Source organism: Trematomus bernacchii, unplaced genomic scaffold, assembly GCF_902827165.1.
Source record: "Trematomus bernacchii unplaced genomic scaffold, fTreBer1.1, whole genome shotgun sequence".
NCBI classification, from domain to species: Eukaryota; Metazoa; Chordata; class Actinopteri; order Perciformes; family Nototheniidae; genus Trematomus; species Trematomus bernacchii.
The window spans coordinates 17,193,842-17,219,811 of record NW_022987739.1 but is presented as its reverse complement, the minus strand read 5'-3'; the positions used below and the strand labels follow the sequence as shown (position 1 = coordinate 17,219,811).

Below are 25,970 nucleotides of genomic sequence, written 5' to 3'. Positions count from 1 at the left end.
AATTTAAAATATTGCAATCTACATTTTGTTGTAGCTTTTTATTCAGAACTAAAGTATTTTAAAGAAGATTGCAGAAGTAGATTTTGAGTGATGATATTATAATGCTTGTCGGAGCTATAGCGATATACAGACACACTTACACAACAGGTAATAAAATGCACAATGTAGTTATGTTTACATATGCCATAAAGTGATGATATGCTCTGACAGCTTTTAATGCTATCTCTAGACATTTTTATGATTCCTCGTTTTATTTTTCATTAATTTAATTCAAATATGTCTTAATCTGTTTTCTTGCCTCTTAGCTTGTCTCTGTTCTGCTGTAAGACCATTTTTTTATATAAGCATTGGAAGAAAGATGTCAGTACCTTGTTGATGGTAGAGCAGCAGCCGTCCCTTCTCCAGCACCAGAGTGAGGCTGGGATCTCTCTGTCCCTCTGCATGAAGCAGCGTCCCAGAATTCGTCAGGGTTTTGAACTTCAGAGAGACGACCTCCATCCCCGTCCAGCTCGGCCTCGCGCTGCGTCTGTAGAGCAGGCTGCTGCTGCCGTCAAAGTAGGCCACGTCAGAAGCTACAGAATGACAAAGACACACAGAAATAGACAGAAACTACTAGCTGTACTGAAAACCACTTCTGTGTTCCTATCACCGTAAGTGTCTCCAGAAAAATAATTGTCACCATTATGACAGACACACCACATTTGAGTAATTCATATAACATGCTATGCAACGGTAAGTTTTAGGTTGAGGCAGAGACGAGTTTCAAAACAGAGTGCCAGACAGCGGTGAGCAAAGACTTCATAACATAAATGGCAGAAAATGTTGTTATTGGGCTCGGAAATAGGATATTCCTGTTTTTCTATGTTTTATATAAATTAAAAACTGAATGTCTTTGAGATTGGGACAAGACAACAGGGTCACTGTGAACTCACAAACAACAGCCTTTATTTCCTGGTTCATGATTGGACTTTTATTGTTTGAAGGTACGGATGTCCTGAACAAATATCTTTAATGACCGTGAAAACCGTTGGCCCATTTATGTACAAATCCCTTTGAGGGAAAACCATATGGTCTCGCATCTGCTACTGAAGACAGAGCAGCAAAGAAGACCAGCAAGAGTAATTATGTTTTACTGTTGAGAGAGCAGGAAGGAATCTGTAATATAAGAATAAACGTGTTACCTTAGTGTTTTCCTCAAAGCTCACAGCTCTAATTCAAAACAGATGTTATAATGCGGGAATAAAAAGTGAAATTGCAGCATTGTGACTTATCAAGTGTGATTAAAGAATCCTGCACATTGTGGACCACTTGTACCCAGTTTATTTTCTAGATTCTTCACAGTGTTGGTCCTAATGAATGTTTATAGTGTTTATTTAAACGTATTGCAATAATAGCTCTAATGTTCATAGGCCAGATAATGACATTTGAAAATCTAGTAAAACATGGCACGTTTATTGTTCTTCAAGGACAAACACAAGCCAAATCAGACATAAAAAAAGTCAATGGAGAACACTTACTATAACGACAACCGTATATCTCCAGTCTGAGTCCAATCCTCCCAGTGGGGTTCCAGTCCAGAGGAATCAGGCGGAGGTAGCGAGCTATCACCGGCTGATTGAGTTTGTACTGGACCACAGTGTCTGCATTACTGTTACCTGGAAAAGCCTGAAAAAACAAACAAGTTTGTTCTTTTTTTTATTTCGTCCAACTGTCTCTGATGCTGCTGCAGCAAAGATCTGAAGGCAGTTCCTGAAGTTATTAGACAGGAATAGAGGATCTTTTGTACGTTAATGCTCATGATCAAATGTTTACTGTTAAATCTATAAACGTTGTGCAGCCATCCTAAGAGCAACTATCTTCTAAACTTCTTGTTTTTAAAGTATCAAATGATTATAGAAACATGTATGTGATGAAACAATATTTTTAAAGGGATAGTATTCACTAGTACAGAAAACGTTTCCCTCCTGATGCTGAGACAGTCTTTTTCAAACTTTAAACTCTCAGAGATTGATCCGCTGATAATGTCTCTCCCTCTCTCTGTCCAGTAATCAATAACTCTGAGACGTATTCTGTCTCTGTACCAAGCCTCTCCTAAAAGACTAATATCCTCTACTTTCCCAACAAGCTTCCTGTGGGAATTCAGGGGGATTCTCTACTTGACAGTCAAACAGCACACAGAGAGCGACACATGGCACCTGTAAGGAAGGAAACAACCTGCATTCAAGGGTGCATGCTCCCGTCCTCCCTACTTGAGAGTGTGTCTGCTGAGAGTGGCTGTGTGAGTGAAATTGGCTTCCCTCGTTGCTGTATAATTGTGATCTCGGTGCCGTCTTCAGAGCTTTGAAGGGCTGAGCCGGCCGGGTAGCGAAGCGTTACAGTAAGCTCAACAAACGGCTCTATTTCCTGCTGAGGAGAATGGGGAGAGCGGCATCTCATTTACTTGCCTGACCAAGTTTTGAAATATGAGAAGCCTCTGACAAGACCTCAGTCAAGGAGAGAGGGAAAGGTAGAGGGTAAGACGAAGAGGAGAAGGAGGGAGGGCCGGAGACATAATCAGAGAAGAAGAGTAGATAAAGTACAACTGTTCTTTGAGAGAAAGCAGCAATAGCACACTGTAACAATTCTTGAATACAAATAAAAGCATAAGAAAATGGTCCCTAGGTACAAGAACATAATGACATTTAATTAAAGTAAGAATACACAATTAAGCTAAAGGACACTACTTGATTAAATGTAATTAGTGACTTCACATCACTGAAAGATTTTTGACAAAGGCACAGATACAAATGTCATATTCACTGACTGCTGTCAAATAAATAATGAACTACAAGGGCATTCTTAGAGCACAGACCTCCGCCAAGAGCAAATGCCTTGTCTGGCATAGTTAACGGTTCTATATACGACACTTTGGCCCGTGATTATTATCCACTCCAAAATGTAATGGGTTCTTCCTTGGCCCATGTTTCACACTACCACTAAGTTTTATAAAAATCAGGCCAGTAGTTTAAACTTCTAGGATGTTAAATCATGACATTTCCTTGTAGTGGATTAGTAAACAGTAGCAGCAATTACTCTTTAAAAGTTACACTGGAGAGTAAAGGGGGAAAAGACAGAGCATCAAAGCTGAGAATTCAGTGAGAAACTGATACAACCATTTGTTCAGTCAAATCTCCTCCTGAACCGACACACTAAGCTGGCCTAACTTAAATACGGAGCTTAAAAAATACTCGGGAGAGTTGATCTGGGTTTATCACCTTTCATGCCGAGTGTCAAACCAACAGGTTTCTAAGCTGCAAGAATTCATACCCTGCTTTCTCTTTTTGTTAGTGATGACTCCCAGGCTTCAGATAGTTTGTATCCTCCCCTGTAAGAAACTTGCATGCTGTCAAATCTGAATCAAAAGCTGTTCTCTGGGCTGCTCTAACAAGAAGCCTGCGCTGTCTTCCATAAAAGAGAGAGGGGATGCTTGACTGCCTCTGAATCACATCTAATGCTGTTCAATCAACGGAGGCCGGCATGGCTTCCTGTCATTCTGACATACAGTAGTTTGCTTGGTGGTGATCAGTCATTCTGCAGTCTGGTAACCTCTCTCTCTACTGGCACGTGGGATGGGAATAAGTAGATTAAAATATGCTATAAAATGCTGGAAAATAAAGATTTTGAGAGCGGAAAATAAACACTGGGAAACATTTGCAAACATTGAAGAAAAGGAGAGAGCAACAGCAGCCATCCCCCCCAGGCTGCAGCGAGGACTTGATACATGAACTTGAGCATCAGAATATTTTAGTCACCACATGCATGTCAGCTTCCTCGTTCACATTTACATTTCTGACAGCCTTATCAAGACTGGCAAGTGTGCCAACAGCGTCTTGCGAGGAGAAAGATGGACACCTTCGCCCCTTGCAGGAATCAAAGTCATGACTTTTTATATGACACGCAGTCTTCTAACAACAGCACCAGCCTCCCGTCAGCAGAGGTTCAACTGTTTGACAGCAGCCCCATGCAGTCAACAGAGCCCTGCCCAGGTTCCCTTTATTGTTCCATACATTATTAATAGAGTGTGAAAGACTCCTGGTGAGCAGGCTTGCCGCTGCAGGCAGTACCCGTCCCCACAGATCATGTAAATGATGCTTATGATATGAAGGCGCCACCTCCAAAGCTGCCTTGATAGCTGTTAAAAGACACAATGTGGTATGCATTCTGAAATTGTATTTAAATGCAAGCAACTACAAATGACAATTTCCTAAATCATACTAGAATTTCTACGTTTTTTTTCTTCTAGTAAGAACCTTTTCCAGTTGTCAATGAGAGGTTATCACAATAATCGTTCGAAATATGTCGAATGTAGCCCACATTTTTGGAATAATGTTCACTGGAAAAGTATCAGCAATTATTTTGTTACAATTAAACAGATGAGTGCTTGAGAGAGATGTTCAAGCACCTCCTACTGTACCTCCCTGCTCCCATCTCTGATGTCAGAATAGTGTATTGAGATGGGTTTTTCAGATAGTGTTTAACTATCTGACAAGCAGGTTGTTTGGAGCATGTGACACCTTCATTTTCTGCTGTCTGGAGCAATATCACTATTTTCACAAGCATTTCCTTTCAGTATACGCTTTGACTAACCATATTCTTTCAGCTGAACAACATGCTGTGCTTTATTTAACACATTTCGAGAAACCTGTCACTGGCTCTAAACTCTTTGTGTCAATCACATTTTCATTAGTGTCACAAACTAGCTCTGGGATGTGAGAATAAGGTGGGAGTCTTTTGTTTATCTACTTACTTTACTTTCTGTTTTGCAATAGCCTTGCACAGTATAGGAACCCCTGTTTCCTGGGAATTATGTTGTTGAAGTTTGAGTGGAAATGTAATATCTACCTGTATTGTGTTCACTGTACTGCCATTGTTTGTTCTAGTGTGGCAGCAATCGTGGAAAACACAAACATTAACAACATTTCCCCCCAATTAAAAATGTAATCTGAGCAGTGTTAACGTTCTTTTAAAATGTAGAGTTACCCCTAGGCTGTCTTCCTGTCGATGTTGTCTCCAGTTGTGTCCTGTGTCGCTGAACATCAACAGGTAAGACGTTAGCCAATCAGAGCTGCCGTAGCGTCCCTGCGTAGCAACAGCAGTGATCCGGGTCCGCTTCCCCAGATCCACCTCCAACCACTGGTATCTGTCCGAGACGAGAGGGGTCCAGCCTCCAGCTCCTGCACAAGAGACAAGAGTGTTCAATTATGATGAGAGGGGGAGGGAGGGAGGGATGGAGACACATTGTGGGAGTGAAATGTTATTCATTATATTTTAATCTATTGTTTACATCTGTGCATTTATGGAAGAAAACAATCATTGCTATGAGTTTGCCAATAATAAATCCACAGTTTGGATATACAGTAAATACTTTTTATGTGTTTGCATAATGTCCATAGATGAATAGTTAGGGGTTTGCAGATGACAGGAATGTCAAAGATTAGGGTTAACATACTTGAAAGTTTATAATGCACTTTTTCTCGAGTTGCAAGTACTCTGCACATTAAGAGGAATCCGTGCTTTTATGTTGAATTAGACTATACATATAGTTTATCCCATTTCTGGCTTTAATTTAAGACCACTTATCCACTCAGAACATTTAAAACCCTGCAATATATTTAACACGTCCCCTGGCTTCATGATGGTAAATATTAAATCCTTATAATCAAAGACATTAGGGGGGATATATTTGAGCCACAAACACTTTGAGAAAACTGGATTAGACTGTGCAGCCACAGCACGGTATTTAAAGAAAACTGATGACTCCGCACAACTGAAGTGTTAAGATGTTTTTTGCCATTGAATGTACCTCCTCTGGTTTTTATGGGTCTACCATGTTGACAGAGCTATGGTGCTGAGTGGAATATAGTGAGAAATCACATCAACATTGATATGACCTAAAGTACTGAGCTGAGGCGGTTCTGTCTTGTCAACAATCACTTGCAGCACTGACATCCCCCCTATGTTTTGCATGGCAACATGCGCACTTTCTGTCCTGGAGACAGCTGTTGCAGCAGCTGGAGAGGACATCCAGGGGTGAATGAGATTAACTACAGTGTGTTCATATTGTAGTACAAAACACATCAGTCACTTCAGATCTGTAAAACCATGGAGCATGTCTGTCACCAATTGCAAACTTTTATGGATAAATAATGTCAAAAATATAATAATTGTGACAATAATTCGATTTTAAAACCACTGTAATAACTGTATTTAACATGTGTTGAATGTGTACTGTGTGTCGGTTCATTTTTAAACATAACATAATATAATTATAAAACTAATTTAAAAAATAGTAATTTTCACTTTAAAATGGTTAGTTGTGTTTGTGCTAGAAAGAGTTATATTCATTGCATTATTATTATTCATTATACATTAAGACATTCAAATTAAACCCTGATATATTCCTGGACGTTTTTATATTATTTCACTAATTTTAATGGTTGCAATATAATTGCACGGCATTACAAACAGATGGCTTAGCAACTAAAACAAGACAAGCAAGTAACAAAATGGCTTTGTTCTGAATACTGAAACTTGATTTCAAGAAATTCAGAAGAAAAGACAGATGTGCAGTCTGTGTCCTTGCAAGAGAAAGAGAGACAGCAGAGGAAGAAAGGCAGAGAGTGATAAATGTACCTTAAAAACAGTAGCTAACCCTTTACTCGCTTTAAAAGTTTTCAGCCTTTAAAATGGCTCTTATTAGTTGTCATGATAGATTTAAGGCGCTATGGCCCTACTCTACCTCTTAATAAGTTTAGGAGGCCATTATCCCCCATTGGTAGCTGGATCACCACAGGGAGGTTCAAAGGTGTTAGGCACCCTCTTGTTCTAGTCAGTAATCATGACTGTAGCAAATGAGGTGTCATCTGACATAAATAAAGAACAACAAAGTATGAAGGGGAGTTAGGGGAGGTTGGTTTGGTCAAACCAACACCAAACTCTTTCCCAGGATACCACTGCTTGTGTCCCCCTCACCAGTCAACACGTCAAATTGCCATTTACTGATTAGATGCCTTTGCAGAGACTTTGGCAACATTCATTCTGCTGCATCTTTTTACAACTTTGGATGCTTCTGGCATCCCTTGTGTGTGTGTGTGTGTGTGTGTGTGTGTGTGTGTGTGTGTGTGTGTGTGTGTGTGTGTGTGTGTGTGTGTGTGTGTGTGTGTGTGTGTGTGTGTGTGTGTGTGTGTGTGTGTGTGTGTGTGTGTGTGTGTGTGTGTGTGTGTGTGTGTGTGTGTGTGTGTGTGTGTGTGTGCGTGCGTGCGTGTGTGTGAGAGAAGGGAGGACTTTGGCAGAACCTGATTGTGGGAAAATCATTGGAGGTGATTGAAAAGGCTGCTACTTGATAAAGACACTTTGGATGCTGAAAAATGTGTGAATGTGTGAGTGTGTTTAAAAGCAATAAGTGCTGAGGCAGCACAAAGCATATCCATGGCACAGCAGATGGAGACCCCTACAGAGCGCGCACACACACACACTTAATAAAACAGCCAGCCTAAAGAGCATTGGAGATTGTGCCAAGATGATGTCATACTGACTTGAGGCCAACACAAATCAATACCACAACACTTCAGACACAAAGCCTGGACATCTCATTACATCTATTAAAAAGATTAGTAATAACTAATAACTCATTAGTTAAACATAATGTGCTATTGAAGCGGAGCAAGGAGACAGTCTGTAATGTGGGTCATATTGAAATGTGTTAATTTAACAATGGCTCAGTCCAGGTTTGTGTCTCTATAAAAAACTCCAGTGGGCAAGAATACAAAATATACCCGAACTTTGTTGATTAGCCGTTTATAGTGTAAAGTATCATCTATATAAAATAAATACTCTGGTGTGTAATCAGTATTACAGTCTCAATCAGAGCTATGGAGTTTTAGTCTTTTTGTACCGTAGTGTTTATATTAATTATGTAATTACACATCTATAATGTATGCATTTTAAGTCTACATATTCCACGTCCAGTTGGAATCAAATGTTTGAGAACAAATACAATTTAGGGATTAATTGAGTAAAGCAGTTTCTAGAACTTATCTTCATGTTGTCTTTAGTGAAGAAGATGTTCCCCAACTGCATCATGATGTGACTACAGTATGTCACTACACTATGACTAGTGACTACAGTATGTCACTACACTATGACTAGTGACTACAGTATGTCACTACACTATGACTAGTGACTACAGTATGTCACTACACTATGACTAGTGACTACAGTATGTCACTACACTATGACTAGTGACTACAGTATGTCACTACACTATGACTAGTGACTACAGTATGTCACTACACTATGACTAGTGACTACAGTATGTCACTACACTATGACTAGTGACTACAGTATGTCACTACACTATGACTAGTGACTACAGTATGTCACTACACTATGACTAGTGACTACAGTATGTCACTACACTATGACTAGTGACTACAGTATGTCACTACACTATGACTAGTGACTACAGTATGTCACTGGCATTGTTCATGTAATTGTGACATTTCAACTTAAATCATTTATTTTGTTGTATTGCAGCAAAATCTTGTGGTGTGATCAACAAATACAAAGCATTGTCACCAACACAAAGAAACATCCCCACTTCAACATGCTTTTCTTCATTTCTTCATAAACTCAGGTGTGGAGATATAAAATAGATGTGGTTTAAAGGTGGGGTAGGTAATTTTGGAGAAACCGGCTCAAGATCGCTAGAATTTGAAAATACACAGCCGGAGAAAATCTGCCACTTCCTTATAGAGCCCCTCCTCCAACACACACAAACGCGCACATGACCAATGAGGGCACGAGATAAGTTTGTGCACAGATGGAAGGCTGACAGGCAGGTAGGCCATCCAGTTATTTTAGCCGGGCCGGCTAAAATGATTGGTCGTGCTTTTTACAGTACTACGGCTTCCACAGATGACATTTTTTATGGATTTTTTGTCAAAGCACTTAAGATATTCATTGCTATCGGGATGTTAAGAGCATTCCATGGAATATAACAAAAAGTGTATCTCGAGCCGGTTTCTCAAACTTACCTACCCCACCTTTAAATTGGCTGTAGTTGAATCAGTTGAGTCTGAGGTTTTCACGAGTGCGTAAGTGTTGTGCTTTTTGCTCATTAGGGCAGCAGCTAAAGGCCAGAGCTAATAAGTATCAAAGTAACAGACATGAACACTGACAGCAAAGCAGGAGAGAGCAGACACATGACCTTTACTCATTAAGGCTGGAGTGGAGAGGGAAGAAGTGAAGAACACAGACAAGAGTGATGGAAAGAGAGGACACAGATAATCTGACATCTACAGTACACGATCGCAATGGAGGAAACAGGAAGAGAGGGAGTTTAAGAGACATAAAGAGAGAGAGATGTAGATATCTATCTAAGAAAGTAAAAGAGCCCAAAATGGAAAGCAGAATGACTTCTGTGAAAAGAAAATGTTTCACTAAATCCGTCATGTTCGTCACGCAGCACGTTTGATCACCTAAACAATAATGTCTTTCATGCATGCCTGTCAGTTCCCATCCAGGAAATCCACATGCTGTCCTTATTGACACTAAAGCTTTTTCCCACATTCAGAAAGGTAATTAAGGGTAAAGCATTGCTCGGCGGGAAAGTCAAATTGGCCCAGTACCACAATGAATGAACCAGTCAGGAGACTGTGACCTTTGAGGTCAACACACCTGAAAACCAAACACCCCCATTAGCAGCCGGGGTCTGAGGTTGAATAAGTATGCTGGAAGGTCATCAATCTGAAGGAACCTTTCTGTGTGAATAATTCTTCTTTCCACACGTAATAACTTTCCAAAGAGTCTTCAAACCTGTTAACCGTGCAGAGCTGTTCACTGTCAAACCCATGAGGGGTTCAAACAAATCACTGTAGCTCCATTAAAACACTATGTCCGGTGATAATAAGCATCCCAGGCCCCTATAAACCATAACTACTCTTTCACAATATTTTTCTCAGAAGGGCCACTGATTTCCTGGAATAAGAAAATCATCAAAATGTTAGATTTTATGTCAATAATGTTGAAATAAGGGATACATGGATTAAATTGGGATAAGTTGCTTCCCTTGTTGCATTAAAACAATTCGTTTTTGAGCAGATTTTCTCTATAACAGTGTACAGTGTGCATGCAATGTATTCGTGAGTCAGCCTTTATAACCACATCTATAAAGACACAGTCATAATGCCCTTGAAACACTGTAGAACTGTTTTTCTAATTTAACCAAATAAATAAATGTTCTCACATGTCTCAACATAAAGACAAGCCTTTTATTTTCTAAATAAAATAGTCTTAAATCAGAGGGAGTGAGTGTGACCTGGTTTCCGAATGCTATGTATGTGCTTGTCGATAGGAGACTATGCAGCTAAATTCCCTTTGAGTTTGATTATAACATGGTTGCTAATCAGAAACACATTTCAATTAACCTAGTTAAAAGTATTGAGTGCAGAATGTTTCATTATTAAAATATATTCATGCAGATGCCAATTAGCAACTATTTTTTCTACTTAAAGGTCAGTCCTGTGCATAACTTCTGAGGGTACATGGCAGATTTTGGTGTCCATGTTCTCATTTACTGAAGTTTTCCAATAGTGCATCGCTCCAAATAAATAAATATGCGTCATTGCTGCAGATCATACGTGGATTTATTTGGGCTAGTATTAAAGCTTCAAAGGGAATGTTATTTTGGATGCTTCCTTCTGGCGCTGTGTTAGGATACAGGCCAGAGACGTGTGGTGTCAGGGGTGGATTATGACTTTTATTACGAGTGGGAGAATCAACAAAAATTCAGAGAGAACAAGTTCAGATCCCACAGCAGCCGGTTTGTGCTCTTTTGAGGCCAGTATTTCACAGGTTACCCTGATTTACTCCAGAAAATAGCTCCATCTCAGTGCCTAACTCTCATTGTAAATCAAATCTAGCAAAACCTTCTTATGCCAGGGGGATTATTTTAAATGTAGAGCCTAAATGTCACTAAATATGTGTGAACCAACACTTAAGCTTATAATATGTTAAAGGCATCATTCAACCCTTTATATGAATGTATCGCATGTGTAGATATTTATGGTAGTACTACTTAAATGTCATGGTATTTCTCTGAGTCCTGACCTGTCCTTTAACAATAACAGGCTTAAACATGAAGTGAGCATGTAACCATCCTGGAAAATAATCAGTTAAGGGTTCAGGATGTTAACCTATCTGCAGATTTTTCTTACAAAAAAAGAAACAGACATATTCTGAATTACGTTTTCAGGGGTCATTCTTCAATGAGGGTAACGTATCTTCAATTTCGGAGCTGAATGCTTTCAAGTACTTCTGCAACACTATTGCTCTCTTTTTCTACATCGTGCTGTGACAACAGTGGTTCAGGGGTTAGCATTACCTTGGGCCCTTTCACAGGTTTATATTTAGCTTACTGTGTAAGGTATGGTAAATGTTTGATAACTGGAGAATTAAACATTGTCGATGTATCATTGGATTGCAACACACAAAATAGTGTTTTTTTTACAGTTAACAGTAGTTTTACTAACAACTTGGAAAAGACCTAATGAGACATTTTGTGTATATGATGAATAGATAATGCCATTCAACCCTGGAGCCTGTTGTGCCAGCTGTTAGTACAGTAAGTTCAAAATTAACCTGGTTTAAGTACAAAGTACAAAAGGGAATTGTATGCATTAGCCTTGTACAACATAACAGATTGTGCCACAGAAACTAGTTACATCTGCTGCCTGATTTAACTGTTTGTAAGCTAACTGACAGGCTAGTACTAGCTTGCTAATGAATGACTTGTTTAGGATGTTAAAAAGGGGTAGGATAACATTGGCTAATCTTGTAGTATCTTCAATACTACAATGAATCCCCGCTTACATAGCTGATCACTTTTGATTGGATTGTATACTACAAATTTCTCTTACGTTACTATGAAGTTTTGAGACATCCATTGTAATGGTGCAACCCTGTTTTGTTTCACCAGCTATTTACTTAGGCTGGAGTTTACAAACTTAGATAGTTATATGAAATGCTGGGGCAATCCAATCATGTTATATATAACCACAGACTGCTCCATAAGTAATGGAGGCTGGACCACAGAGAGACACCAAGACAGCTCCTGAAACACCACTCTCCCAGCCTGTCCCCAAAGCCATCTCCACAAAGAAAATTAACTTCAGCCCTTGTCTCTCTTAATAAAACGGTAGAAAACAACACCGGGCACATTATTTATATCCGTTCTGTTCTAATTGCAATCTCCACCGAGTGGGTGGATTGCATTCACGAGGGAAATAGAGGCTGTTACAACTCATGTCAGGGCAATGGCTTCACTTGAGGGAGCGGATGTGTAGTAACACCAAATAAAAGCAATGTTTGGTTAGAACTGATGTACTGTTCAACACAGTAATGGGTGAAAAAAGGGACTAAAGGAAGACAAAAACAGGACAGATGTGGGAAAAGGGATACAAGCCATTACAGAAGACAAATAATCCCCCAAAGTGACAAGAGACAAGTGGTAAGACCTTTATATATACAGTCTATGGGTAAGACACAAGAGCAAAGAGACAGACAGTACTACCAGGCCAACATTTCTAAATGCTTGTGTGGGCCTGGGGGAATTTCAGACAGTCTTAAACCAATTGGAGAGTCATATAGCTGCAATGGATTGAAGTTGGAGGTTAAGGTGATTTTCTGACAACCTGGGAAATAATACTCTGCTATTTATAAAGAATGACACAGCACCAGACAAAAACAAAAGCCATATTAACATTCCCAGAGATAGGAAGCAAAACAACAAAGAGTGAAATGAAAGAGGCAGATGTTTTCTTATCAGGCCACTGTAACATATCTATAGGTTGTAAAAACGTTGCACTGCAATGAAAACTGTTTTAGTGGTCTTGAGTATAATTAAGTCCACACCCTGGAGACAGTACCTTTAGGGATTTTAAACAAAATGTAGTAGGCAGGTGGAAAACAAAGTTACATGATTGCAAGTAATGGGGCTAAAACTAACATGGAGCACAAATCAATAAGGTTTGCAGGTTGCAGAGGCAGCAAGGGCATTTTACTTAAAGAAATGTATGTGACAAAATTGAGGGTGGTGTCTTACAAAGCAACAACTAATTGGAAAATGGAGAACTTGTGTCTCCCAAAATAAACCATTATGAACATGTAAAGAACAGGTGAGCATGATGTGTTACATCTGCTTCTCTGGCAGTAAAATGTTGTTTATGTTGTTAACACAGGAAAAGGCCTCTTACTGTGTGACTCAAAGATTGTGATGTTAATTGAGTGAGGGATGTACCAAATAAGGTGAGTGGCTTTTAGTAGCATTTTGTCAAGGATTAAGCTAAATGTATGCATATAATTAGATTTATAAGGAGAGTGACTATTTCCGATTAGGAGGATTCGAGCAGAGCAACTGTGGTATTTAAGAGCAGCACTAAATGGGCACCTGCAGAGGCGGCGCATAAACGTTACACAAAGATCAATGCCTCGTTTTATTGTTCCCATCCACATATTTAATTTAACCTATCACCCCCTACTAATGTTCAAATCTCCTGTTCAAATCTAAATTAGCTCTTCCAGAGAAAGATTACTGGGGATTGATGAAGTGTCCCATGCCCATTTCAGCGTAATTACAGTGGTTCTAATGTGCAATTATCAGTATGGCCTGCTGGAAAGAAATGGGACCGTTTAGATGTTAAATACTGCCATTAACATTTGCCTGTAAATGTTAAATGCTGTCGTTAACATTTGGCTATAAGATGGAATGAAGTTATCTCAATGTTTTCTTGGCAGTTAAAATGGTACTCTACAAGAGTTCAACAAGAGAGTGACAAGGCAGGATTCGGCAGAGAAGGGTGGAAATACATTAACAGATGAGGAGAAGAAAGAGAAGGAGATAGTGAAATGTGGGGAACGGTGAGAGGGGGAAAACAGACAAACATAGAACGATTTTGTAGAGATGGGAACACTTGAGCAGCAAAATGGTTGACAAAACTAGGGAGAGTAAAACTTCCAACAAGTTCACATCCAGTCAATTAACTGAAAAGGCCCTTGCTTATTGCCAGATGCATTGCTGAGTTGTTACTCATCTCTGAATGCTGACATTTCCACATACGCATGCAGCCAATTAGGATGCACCAAATCAACCCTGTGGAGAATGCTCCTCAACACTTTATATTCTTCAGCTCCAAAACAGGCAAAGATTAGATTGCTTATTGATTTATTCTACATTTGATCATCAGGTGCATCACCAATACATCAAGTGTCTTGGCACAGAGCACATGGCCACTGGTGCAGACATTCAAAGCCAAAGTGGAGACTTTAAAAGAAACTGCAGCACAAATATTTCCAGTGCTACCTAATTGCTTTCTCTTTTTGCGCACAGTTTTCTCTTTTGTCTGGAACATCCACTCTAGAAAATGATGGCATTTATGTGATGTACAAGCCTGCAGATTGAACTTACATGGGTCAACATTATCTGAACTGTTATTTGTATGTAATGCTTTTTGATTGAAAGTGAGGTTTAACCATAGTAAACAACTGCTCAGCTTAGGCTAGCCATACTCCTCTCCAGCAGTGCAGATCACATCAATAATATTTCTCCCATGTTGGTGACAGAAAATGTCCTGAACATAATGAAGTCTGTTGCTGAGACCGGCAGCTTTGATCGTACGCCTCCTTAGCCTCTAAACCAGAGGAACCCTCTGTCAGAGCTCCTATCTCTGGCCACTCCTCCACCTCATGACATGCTAATTGTCCAGTTTGCACTTGGTTATTCACCTGGGAGATATAGGATTAAATGTCTGTGTGGGACTGTTGCTTACCTCTGTTGCTGTTGGCCCCATTCAGGGTCGGGCCCTAGACTGTAAGTGGAGGCAGCTCTGGGAATAAATGGCCCCCATGTATGAAACACACAGTCAGTCCAACACACACACATGCAAAGATGGCATGCATCTGGTAGCAGCAAACAAATCATGCACTGCGCAAAGACACACCACATGCTGATACTTTATACTGGTGGCCAGAAACCAAAAGAATATATATATAACATACATAACCAATACAAAATGCACATAATGTACACAGATGCTTAAATATTTGACTTAAGTTGAATACTTAAGGACCATTCTCAAATCACTAACAATTAAAGGCAAAAGCTGTTATGCAGATTGACAAATATTAAAATGTAACTTAAAAATGAACTAAATGGCACCTGCAGGTATTATTTCTGATAAGGAGTTTTCTGTCATTGCTTTCATTTATTCCAGACATGTACACTACACACATACATGTATAATGAAATGTGCAATACCACGTGACGTGCAACTGGAAGGACTTCACTCTGCCACAAGCAGCCAAAACTTGTTGTTCGTCAAGTAGTGTTCAGTCTGATTTTGGTAGTCTGTTGGACTCAGATTCAGTTGGGGGGTGGGGGGGCATTCTGAAAGGCACCATGTTCTGTTAAACCCAGCTGCAGGCTGTTGGAAAAGGTCCAGCTGTATGATTGGCTTTATGTTTCAGCAGTGCCTACAGACCCAGGAAATTAGCTCAACCATTTCCCTCTTATCAATTTTATATAATGTGTTGGAATGTGTTTACACAAGAAGAAAACTGCGAGCCTTCACATTGACACCTCTGCTGGGTTATTTTCTATTTGTCTTCAAATTGGTAAAATTATACTTATAGTAGAAGTAAAAGACAAAAGAGGATTCTCTATTCTGGCACAGTCAGCCCCTGAGCTCTGTAAATGGAGAAATCTGTGAACCGTTCCCTCCCAAAAGCTCTAAACCCAGCCATGATATCCCCTCTAAAAACCCTGCATCAGCATCCAGTAAAGCACTCCCTCTTGGATTCTCATTGTGTTTGGTGAATGACAACTCTGATTTATACACTTTTTGTGAGGAGGTGGTCCTGTGGGGCTATTTGATGTACTAGTAATATAATTCCAATGCATTTTTATATACACGATACAGATTGTTGGCAGTAACTGCTGTCCTTATAAACTATCTATCGTTGAATGTATCTCTCCTTCCTTCTCCCTACACCTTGCCTCCACAGAGGTATCTCTCAGACTGTGTGAATCCATTTGAGGTCTGGCTTTGATGTTTGGTGCTGTGCGTCCTGCAGAGACTCTCTCCTGCACTGAGGCGGAAATGCACCACTGCAGCCCACCGAACTGAACTGAACACATTTCAGTGGAAAGAGGGAGATTCTTTCAACAGGCTTTGCTTTTTCTCTATCTGCCACCAACATTTTAATGGACTGAATAGTTCTTGACAGCTGATGTCAACTTTGCACAAAGTTTAAAACTGCTCAAAGCTATAATTGTACGGATATCTTGCACCCATCATCCCTCACTGTTAATGGTTTGAAAAACAACTGTGAGAAAAAAAAGTTTACAGTATGAAAAGAGTAGATCCAAGTGTTTACCACAGAGCTAAAGCTAGCAGTAGCTTTCTTGTTTTCAGCCCTTTTTGAGAAAATATTTCCAAAACCTCTCAAAGAAGGGGAACTAAACTTGAAAATCCCCTTTTCAAATCTAAAACAATTCTTGCACCAACTACAGTCTGTCAATGCCTGGATTATCCCAGGCATTATTTATGACAATGAACACACATACAATAAAACAGAAACGCTGCTACCACAGGCTGTTAAATATTTATGCTGGACATAGCAATGAATGATTCCTCACCTTCTCTCCTGTTGACCTTTGCAAAGACCGGCCCATGGCTGCTGGTGAGCTGGGAGGAGCTTCTGAACGATGATGGCGGCAGATTGGCCACCAGCGGGCTGTCACATACCTCTGTTAACCAATCAAAAGCAGAAAAGACAGTTTAAAATCATGGATTGTTTCATCGAATATATGGATCTATATGTTACAGCAAGTTATCCGTCATTTTAACACTGACTGATGGAAGTTTTCTAATTATCATAAGGTCAAACTTAAGTATCTATGACATATAAATATAGGTTTGAGTAGATAATGTGTTGTCAAAAAAGACAACTGGTTTTCAGCAGGAGAGCAAAGTCATTGGCAACCTTTTAAAGCCTCATACACTTTGATGTTAATAAATGAATGAATGAAGCTTCGGATAAGTAGAGAACAAATTGACTCTTAATGAATGACCTATTAACATTAAGTATATGATGATGAAGAAGGTACACTTTACTCTGATGCAGCAAGCGTCCTTCGTCGCGGACACATGGAATTTCCTAACAGTAAATTGCAAGCACTGACATACAAGAAAAGGAAACAAGTGTGTAAATCGTTTACCTGTTTTCGTCATCATAATACATGACGAATATTAAACTTGATTTGTTCAAGATTTATATCTGACTTGCTTAAATTGACCTTTGAGGGCCTCTCTTTCAGCCACATTTGTTTCTCTCTCTAACATTTAAATACAAGTTTATTTTTTCACAGACAACACACTTTCCTGATTATTATGGAGGTTATTCCCTATCTTTATTCAAGAGCGTGTTCTTTCAATTTGAGAGCATCATTTATTGATTTCACGTTCAGATTGTGTATTTCTTTCAGTCAAACCCTGTCCTTGCGCTTAGATTTGCTCTGCTTCTGCTCAAACTGTACGCTTGCACTCAGATATATTGCTGCTTGCACAGATTTCCTGTTTTCCAGTTTAAAACCTTCTCCTCGCACTTAGGCTGCTTCTGTGCGCTGACTGCGCTTGACGTCAAATGTCTGCTCTCAGATTTCTGCTCTGCGCTTGGATTTTTTCTGTGCAAAAACCATTTCAAAATCCCTCAACCAATAGGAGGCCAGGTGAAGTGTCGTCTTGCTGGCGCGTTCGTTTTACTTATTAGAGCGTCCCGTAAGGGTGGTTACTCTTTAACCAGGTTTATAAACTCCCTCCATGGCTTTATTAAATGTAGCCTACTTCACTTGCTTTATTTACGACTTTTTATTTTAACTTTTACTATTAACGTTAACTTTACTTCCTGCAAATTAATTTGGTAGTCATATTTGCGGCACATCTATGACAATAACTGGCTTTCAAGTGTTGTACATTACGTGAACACTGTTGCTAGGCAACTGACAACAAAATGTGTATTTTTTTCTTAGTTATTTCATTGTTTAGGAATGGGGAAATATAATAAAATTAAAATAAATGTTTCTTCATGTAATTTTTTTATTTAAGATCGTATGTTGCCCTCACTACATTTGCTTCAGAGAAATGCACAATAAATGGTATAACATGAACTGTATCTATACTTAGTGAGGGCAACATATGATCTTAAATTAAAAATTACATGAAGAAAGATTATAATAGCCGCAAATAATAGCCGTCTGTGGGTGTTTCTCAATCGCGAGTACCCTTGCTTGGTAGCACATGTCTGCCGAGCATCTTGCTTCAGAAGCGAGTCAAGAATACTTCCTGGCATTCGGAAAACGAAGAGTGGAACACGCTAGCAAGTGTGCAGGTGTGCGTCATATGAGAGGCCCCGCCTTACATCTTCCGCCACAGATTTGGGGAAATTGGTCCGTGCGCAAAGCATTGTGGGGATTTTAAGACCGCGGAGTCTACTCATGTGCAGCCTCGATATTTCTCCAAACGGAGTACGCCGGGCTCGGTAGATTTCCAAGTATGCTGGAGATTGGAACAGTACTTCGGCGGCACTCGATGACGTAGTATGCTTGAAATAGTGGCTCTGAAGCAGCTTTACTCGCGATTGAGAAACACCCTGGCCGTTTCTCAATCGCGAGGATGCTGGCTTGGTAGCACAGCCGAGCCGAGCATCTTGCTTCAGAAGCAAGGCAAGAATACTTCCTGGCATTCGGAAAACGAAGAGTGGAACAGGCTAGCAAGTGTGCAGTTGTGCGTCATATGAGAGGCCCCGCCTTACATCTTCTGCCACAGATTTGGGGAAATTGGTCCATGCGCAAAGCATTGTGGGGATTTTAAGGACGCGAAGTCTACCCATGTGCAGCCTCGAAATTTCCCCCAAACCAAGGACGCGGCCTCGGTGGAATTCCAAGTATGCTGGAGATTGGAACAGTCCTTTGGCGGCACTCGATGACGTAGCATCCTTGAAATATTGGCTTGGAAGCCAATATCCTCGCGATTGAGAGACGGCCCCTGTGTGTGCCTTCTTCACTTCCGTTTCGCTTCTCATGCAATGATTCGCTAAGCTGAACAGCCAATCAGAGTGATTTATTTTGCCGACAGCCTTTTGCCGACAGCCTCCCGATTCGGAAGGTGTCGGCACGGCCGAAAAGACACAACGGTGCTGGACATACCAATCTGAGTAGGGCGACAGGACGCTCATCGACGGCCGAAATCGACCCGGTGTGTCCGGGCCTTTAGTGCGAGGACAAGGTTTTAAACTGGAAAACAGGAAATCTGTGCAAGCAGCAATATATCTGAGTGCAAGCGTACAGTTTGAGCAGAAGCAGAGCAAATCTAAGCGCAAGGACAGGGTTTGACTGAAAGAAATACTAAATCTGAACGTGAAATCAATAAATGATGTTCTCAAATTGAAAGAACACGCTCTTGAATAAAGATAGGGAATAGAGTGATATGCCTTTGCTAATGTGTAGCTTTCCACTTCCAAATAGTTTACATATAAAACTGCAGACATACAGAGAAGGAACCATACAGTTTACTATATGCTGTGTACAATAACTGGAGTGCCACCTGCCCAGTGGCAGACACAGATTGAATCTGTGTGTCAGCCAGTCTGCTGATGAGAAAGTAACTACTTTGAGGGTTGTTGTTTTGCAGCTGACAAAAGCAGTTATGAAACAGGAGCGGCGACTTGATATGTAAATTATTCATGGAGAAACTAATTATCATATGTTCACATTCCATGATTACTGTGCAAGAGTAATCTAAAATCTCTACTTTTAAATGGATGTTCTTTTTGCACAACTGAAAAGAGAGCCAGTTCAAATTATTCACAACCCATTCAGAAGTGCCAGGTCGGTCTCCCTCCTCCGACAACAAGGCTTCAGATGAGATTACTTTGTCAATATTTGTGCACTTCATTTCAAGCACAGAGGGATTTTCATTACGTGGCTCTAAAAAACAACAGGCTGTTGACAGTTTTGAATAGCCTGTCATATCCACCTAAGACTTCCCGGTGTAACTCCTCTCCACTGTGTGTGCACACACTTCAGGAGTTTGTGAGTGCATTCCAGCTCAGGTCAATTGCTGCAGCTTCAAACAGAAAGTCATTTGTATGAAACGTGTGGCTTTTACTGGTATAGGTTAGGATAGGGTTGTGTTTGTCTAAAACAGAAAGATGTTGAGTTTAAAATGATTTAAAACAGAAAAAAACGGGACATGTCCATATTTGAGAGGCTGGAAAATACATGATCTGACACATTAGCATGAACATTTAAAAAATGTAATCAAAGTTATTACTCCTGAACGTAATAAAATAAAACCTTATCAGATGTTTAAGTAGCATTACACATTTATTTCCATCTAGTAAGACCTGAGGCACAGAGCAAGCCATTGAATATAGTGGAGCACCAGCTGCAAAATACAGTAGAAATAGTGTAGAGGGGTGAACTGAGCACTGTAAAGGTCCTTACACACCAAACTGACACCAAAGAACACCAAAGAACAGGTCCCGACGGAACGTCACCTCACGTCTCCTGCGTCTTGGCCATGTTTCGCACTGGAACCATAGACTGTATATATGACTGGAACACACACCGCAAAGACTTCAGCCAAGGGCCAAGTTGCATGTACGAACTGCGCATGCGTGAGTGGCAATAACTCTCCTTACCAGCAGGCGGCGGTAGTGTGTATTCGTCATTCAAAAGAGGCAACAACCGGAAGACAGATTGCGTGATACACCGAGAGAAGAAGAACAGACTGCGTGATATAAACAAACAACAAATAGCGTGTGCGTTCCATTTTCACTCTACAGCGAGAAGCTCATGGGGCTTTCCCGAACCTGTGTCGAGAGCTGGAGTTAAATGAAATCTCAGATTTGCCTTCTTAATAGTTTGTTTGGGTCCCTCACTTCCGTTTCGCTTCTCATGCACTGATTTCTTTGGCCGACGGCCTTTAGCCGACAGCCTCCCGATTCAACATGTCGAATCGGCGGCGGAAGGTGTCGGCACGGCTGAAAAGACACGACGGTGCAGGACACACCAAGACACACCAATCTGAGTAGGGCGACACGACGCTCATCGACGGCCCGACATCTATCGACATCTATCGACATCTATCGACGGCCGAAATCGGCTTGGTGTGTAAGGGACTTAAAACCTCAGTGGGATATTGTGTCGTGAGAGCACGGCCTTGGCAAGAAAAGCTGGTTAGGAGAAGCAGAGGTGTTTCAACAGGTGAGGCGGATTTTCCTCGGAGGAGTAGTGACATATAAAAAGGTTACCGGTAAAGCACATATACAGATTAGAAGAAAATGAAGGTAAAGACTCAAACTGATACACAGATATTCAAAGCAATGTGGTTTCTTTACAAAATCCTTGACAGAAGCAAGAAAAAAGAACTGGATGGGATTCAATTGCAATAACGACTGAATCAGTGGAAACTTAGCATCTCAAAATGCAGCATTGTTTTTCACTCAGTCAATCAGCAACTCTCAGCCACAATAACTCGACTTGTTATTTTGTTTGTTCGAAGCATCAACTGATTTGAGTCAGTGCCAATCTTGAGACTTAAAAAAATAGAGAAGATTTTGAAACCAAGACAGGTGTTGTGGAGGTCATCCCCCAGAAAATACATTTGGTTTTTAGAGACTTTATTTCCTGCATTCTGGTGACTGCTTACAGATTAATTAATCCCTCTGGTGAACATTTGCGTATATCTCTGGAATAATCCAATATTCTTGGATTGATTTATTTGGTCCTGCCCCTTAGAGTGTGCATGCCACTGGACACTCGAAGGTCATTAGCATCAGTTTGATATCCGTGCTTGATGTTAAAATCGACCAAGACATCTAAAATTTGAGGACTTCTTTCTCTTACCACTTCTATTTCTCTCAGTCTCTCACTCACTCAGGAGGGTTACACACAGGTCCTGGTGGAAACACACACTGTACAGTGACAGAAATGGGTTGTCATATTGAAAAAGAGGTATGAAAATATTTCATAAAATGGGAAAAATATGGAGGAATGGTGACCTCAGGAGAGTAAAAATGAACATTGGGGGTCTACTAAACAAGTGTTCGGTGTGATGAGGCTGGTGTGTTTTGCTTTGAGACACAGTGTTCCAGGAGCAAGAGAGACAGAAGCAGAGACAGAAAGCCTATCTGCAGTATATAATCCAGTTTACCATTTCAGTGAAGTAAGACAGCAACAGGTCTAGAGATGCTGAATACTGATGAGCACCATCCATCACTGCAACAAACTAAAGGTAAAAGAGTTCAGAGCCGAATGAAAGTGTGCTACACACTCAGTGTTGACTTGTTGAACAGCATGATGTCTCTCTCTCTCTCTTAGATAGGCAGGATCTAAGCGCAATACCCAAGAGGTAAACAGCTGTGCTTGTTTGTTTTTGTCTTTACAAACGTCTCACTCTGTACTTACAATAGACAAGGTTTATCTGCATAATACATGGTGTGACTGAGTGCTTGTAGAAACACTGCTGTAAACTAAAAGAGCACTCACCTCCGCCAACTTTTCTTACTTAACAGATAACACTAAAATAAATAATGTCTAACATTAAACTTGAAATACCATCTGAACCCGAAAATAAAAACTCTAAATGGCCTAAAAGCCAACTCTCAAAACTGACCAGATTTCTTACCTGTAGTGTCTCTTCCTAAAAACACCAGCATTCAAAAAACACACTTCTTAACCCTCCTGTTATCCTTGGGGTCACATTCAATGTTTAACGTATCTAAAAAAAAAATGTCACATAATTTTTTTTGCTTAGTATTTCATGACTTTTCCTAATTTAGTGAGGACTAATGGGTAAACATAAAATGAACATGAAGATCTTTTTTAAATGTCCTGTACGCACTTTGTACGCATCGGTGTTCCTTGGGGTAAATTTGACCCCAGGCTGTTTTAGTAGTATAATAAAACATATAAAAATGTCAATATTTTACACATATTTGTGTTGATTGTGTATGATATTGAGGTGACTATTACATGCAAATGTATCATTGTAATACAAAAACTACCCTCTGCTTTAGTTATTGGTCCTTTAACAACATCAAAAAGATCCTTCTTTAAAATTGTATTTCAGTCAGTGAGATTTTATGGTGATTTATATATTTGTTGATAATAGGAATTCTGGATGTATAAAGGGGTCTGTGGGGGGGGGGGGGGGGGGGGGAGGTTGGGGTAATGTTTTATTTAAATGGTTATTTATGTAGTTGACTAAGATACCTAAAGCACCAGAGACATACATGTTGGTTAAAATGTGGAATATGATCATTGTCTTGAGTTTAAACTACTGGGGTCAAATTGACCACAGAGGATAAAGGGTGTAAAGTAAATCTGAGGATAACAGGAGGGTTAAGATGACAGCCTGTATTTAAACAATGCAAGACCTCTGTATTATCATTCTTAAAACTGCACATTTAGTGGAGGAAATGAAAACGAGCAGTGTTTTGGAGATCACTGATTGAGATTTATCCTCCTGGGAACCGAGGAAAAGAGGGTCTTCCAATTTTCTTTTTGGGTGATATCCTACCTATTTTGCATCCTAAACATCTTGCAATTTAGACTTTTTTTATTTTATTTTATTTGAAATGCACAACCTCACACTGTCCTTTTATACTCTATGTGACGTCTGCGCAACTTACTGAGTACTCACTGCAGAAATGTCAATGCAGATTGGCTACTGAAATGCCTTCATCTAACTTCAACCATAGTTATCCGAGTTGTGCGCTTTCACCTGAAAGTATTTTTGAGCCTTTTGTCTGTCTGGTAAAGTTTGGTTGAGACTGATGTGAGTCCTGCAGACTGGAGCCTGACACCTTAAATGAGACGCTCTGCTGCCAGGCTGATGCTAACAATGAGAAAAATAGTGGATCTTTACAGTATTTCCTGTATTTCACTTGTCTGTTGGTGTCACACCAGGCAGACCTGTTGTTCTGCTGAATTTCACCATCTAAGCCTCGTTAGAAAGTTACATTACATGTATGCCGGATATACTTCAATTAACTTTTCACTGTAAAATTAAAGAAAACGATGCTGTCATTTTTTTTTTCATGCTGACTGCATTAATATGTGGCTCCCTTATTTTCTTAAGAAAGCTCCACTGCAACAAAGCAGCAATTAAAACATTTATCTGGATTATGTGAGGTTAACCCTCCCCCATTAGTACACATGCTGAGTGCTGAGACAAGCAACACAAAATGAATGTGAAACTAATGAAAATAAGATTCAAAAATAAAAAATGTCAGTATGCAGATTAGGAAAAATTGCTGCAGGTTACATCACTTTTACTAATGGACCCAGGGGTAAATGTTGCGAGTATGTGATGAGCATCTTAATGGATCAGATTTGCATTTTAAAAGAAGAAATTGGAGGCATTCTTTTATTTTCTTCAATGAGAGGACATTAAGTCATTCTGCTAAAAAAAAAACATCATCAAATTATTATGCAATTTCTTTCTCGTTTGCCTCAGTTAGGCTTGGCTCACCCTGGAGGAGAACACATACAGTCGTTGCATTAAAATAATGTTGTCATCGGCTATTTGTGCGGAACAAGAGGCCATCAGCAATATTTTAGTTGTTTTAGTGTTGGTTAGACCTTTCGGTTCTCCCTAACCTCCTCTCTTTGCATATTTTGTGGCATTATAACAAAATAATGATATTTCCATCTTTAGTTATTTAGTGGGAATGCTGATACAGCATTCCAACTACTTGTACTTCTATGCACAAATTATTTATTCTTATTCCGCCGGGTTATTTTGCGCCTCTTCTGCTCCCACATTCCACATCGCAGAAACTCCATTCAAACATGAAAACGTTCAGCTTGATCGGGAATCGATGGCTATTATTTTTCTCATTCATAAATTTCATATTTCCAGAGATATATCCCATAATTCATCACATGTTTAACATGCAAGTCAATGGAGAAACTCTTCAGACTTGAAAAAGCTTCATGCAACTTCAACTGCTTATCCAAGGCTTTTGATACTGTGGACCATGGCATTCTATGCCAGAAGTTATCTCATATAGGCCTGTCTGACCAAGCTGTTGGTTGGTTTGAAAACTACCTTTCGAATCGCAAGCAATGTGTAAAATTCAGCGGTCTCTCCTCAAGCTTTCTTAATGTGCCCAGAGGTGTTCCTCAAGGTTCGGTCTTGGGACCGACCCTTTTTACTATTTATATAAATGATGTGGGTAAAAGCATTGATGCCTCTGTACATCTATATGCAGATGATACTGTTGTGTACTGTTGGGCTAGCACTGTTGCCCTTGCATTTGAACGTCTGCAGTCTGCTTTTGACACTTTTCAGTCACATCTGTTCCACCTTAGGTTGGTGTTAAACTCAGATAAGACAAAAGTCATGTTGTTTTCCAATAAGAAAAGGTTACCAACTGTTCTTCCCTGCATCATGTCTGCACAGCATAACCCCATTGAAGCTGTTAACACCTACAGATACTTAGGCATCACTATAGATGAAAATCTCTGCTTCAAACAGCATATTGACAATCTCTTAAGGAAATTGAAATTAAAACTGGGATTCTTTTTTAGAAATAAGGCCTGCTTCTCCACAAGTGCGAGGAAACGGCTTGTAGCTGCCACATTTTTGCCGCTCTTGGACTACGGGGATGTTGTGTACATGAACGCCTCAGCTCACTCCCTTCATCTGCTGAACGCTGTCTACCATGGGGCTCTGAGGTTCATAACAAACTGTAAACCCCTCACACACCATTGCACGCTGTACTCTTTAGTCAACTGGACATCATTATCAATGCGCAGATCACTGCACTGGTACAAATTCATCTATACCGCTATGCTTGGACTGCTG

General features: G+C 40.0%; 1 protein-coding gene across 1 annotated transcript in view; it reads right to left on the bottom strand.

The window, feature by feature from the left end:
* Positions 1-25,970, bottom strand: part of LOC117495819 (contactin-associated protein-like 4) — a 94,752-nt gene that overhangs the window by 55,706 nt on the left and 13,076 nt on the right. Inside the window, exons 2-5 of the mRNA XM_034147356.1 lie at positions 16,733-16,843; positions 5,020-5,213; positions 1,518-1,665; positions 369-572 (exon numbers count right to left, since the gene is read on the bottom strand). Coding sequence (XP_034003247.1) covers positions 369-572; positions 1,518-1,665; positions 5,020-5,213; positions 16,733-16,843 — 657 coding nt within the window. The remainder of the gene's footprint in view (positions 1-368; positions 573-1,517; positions 1,666-5,019; positions 5,214-16,732; positions 16,844-25,970) is intronic.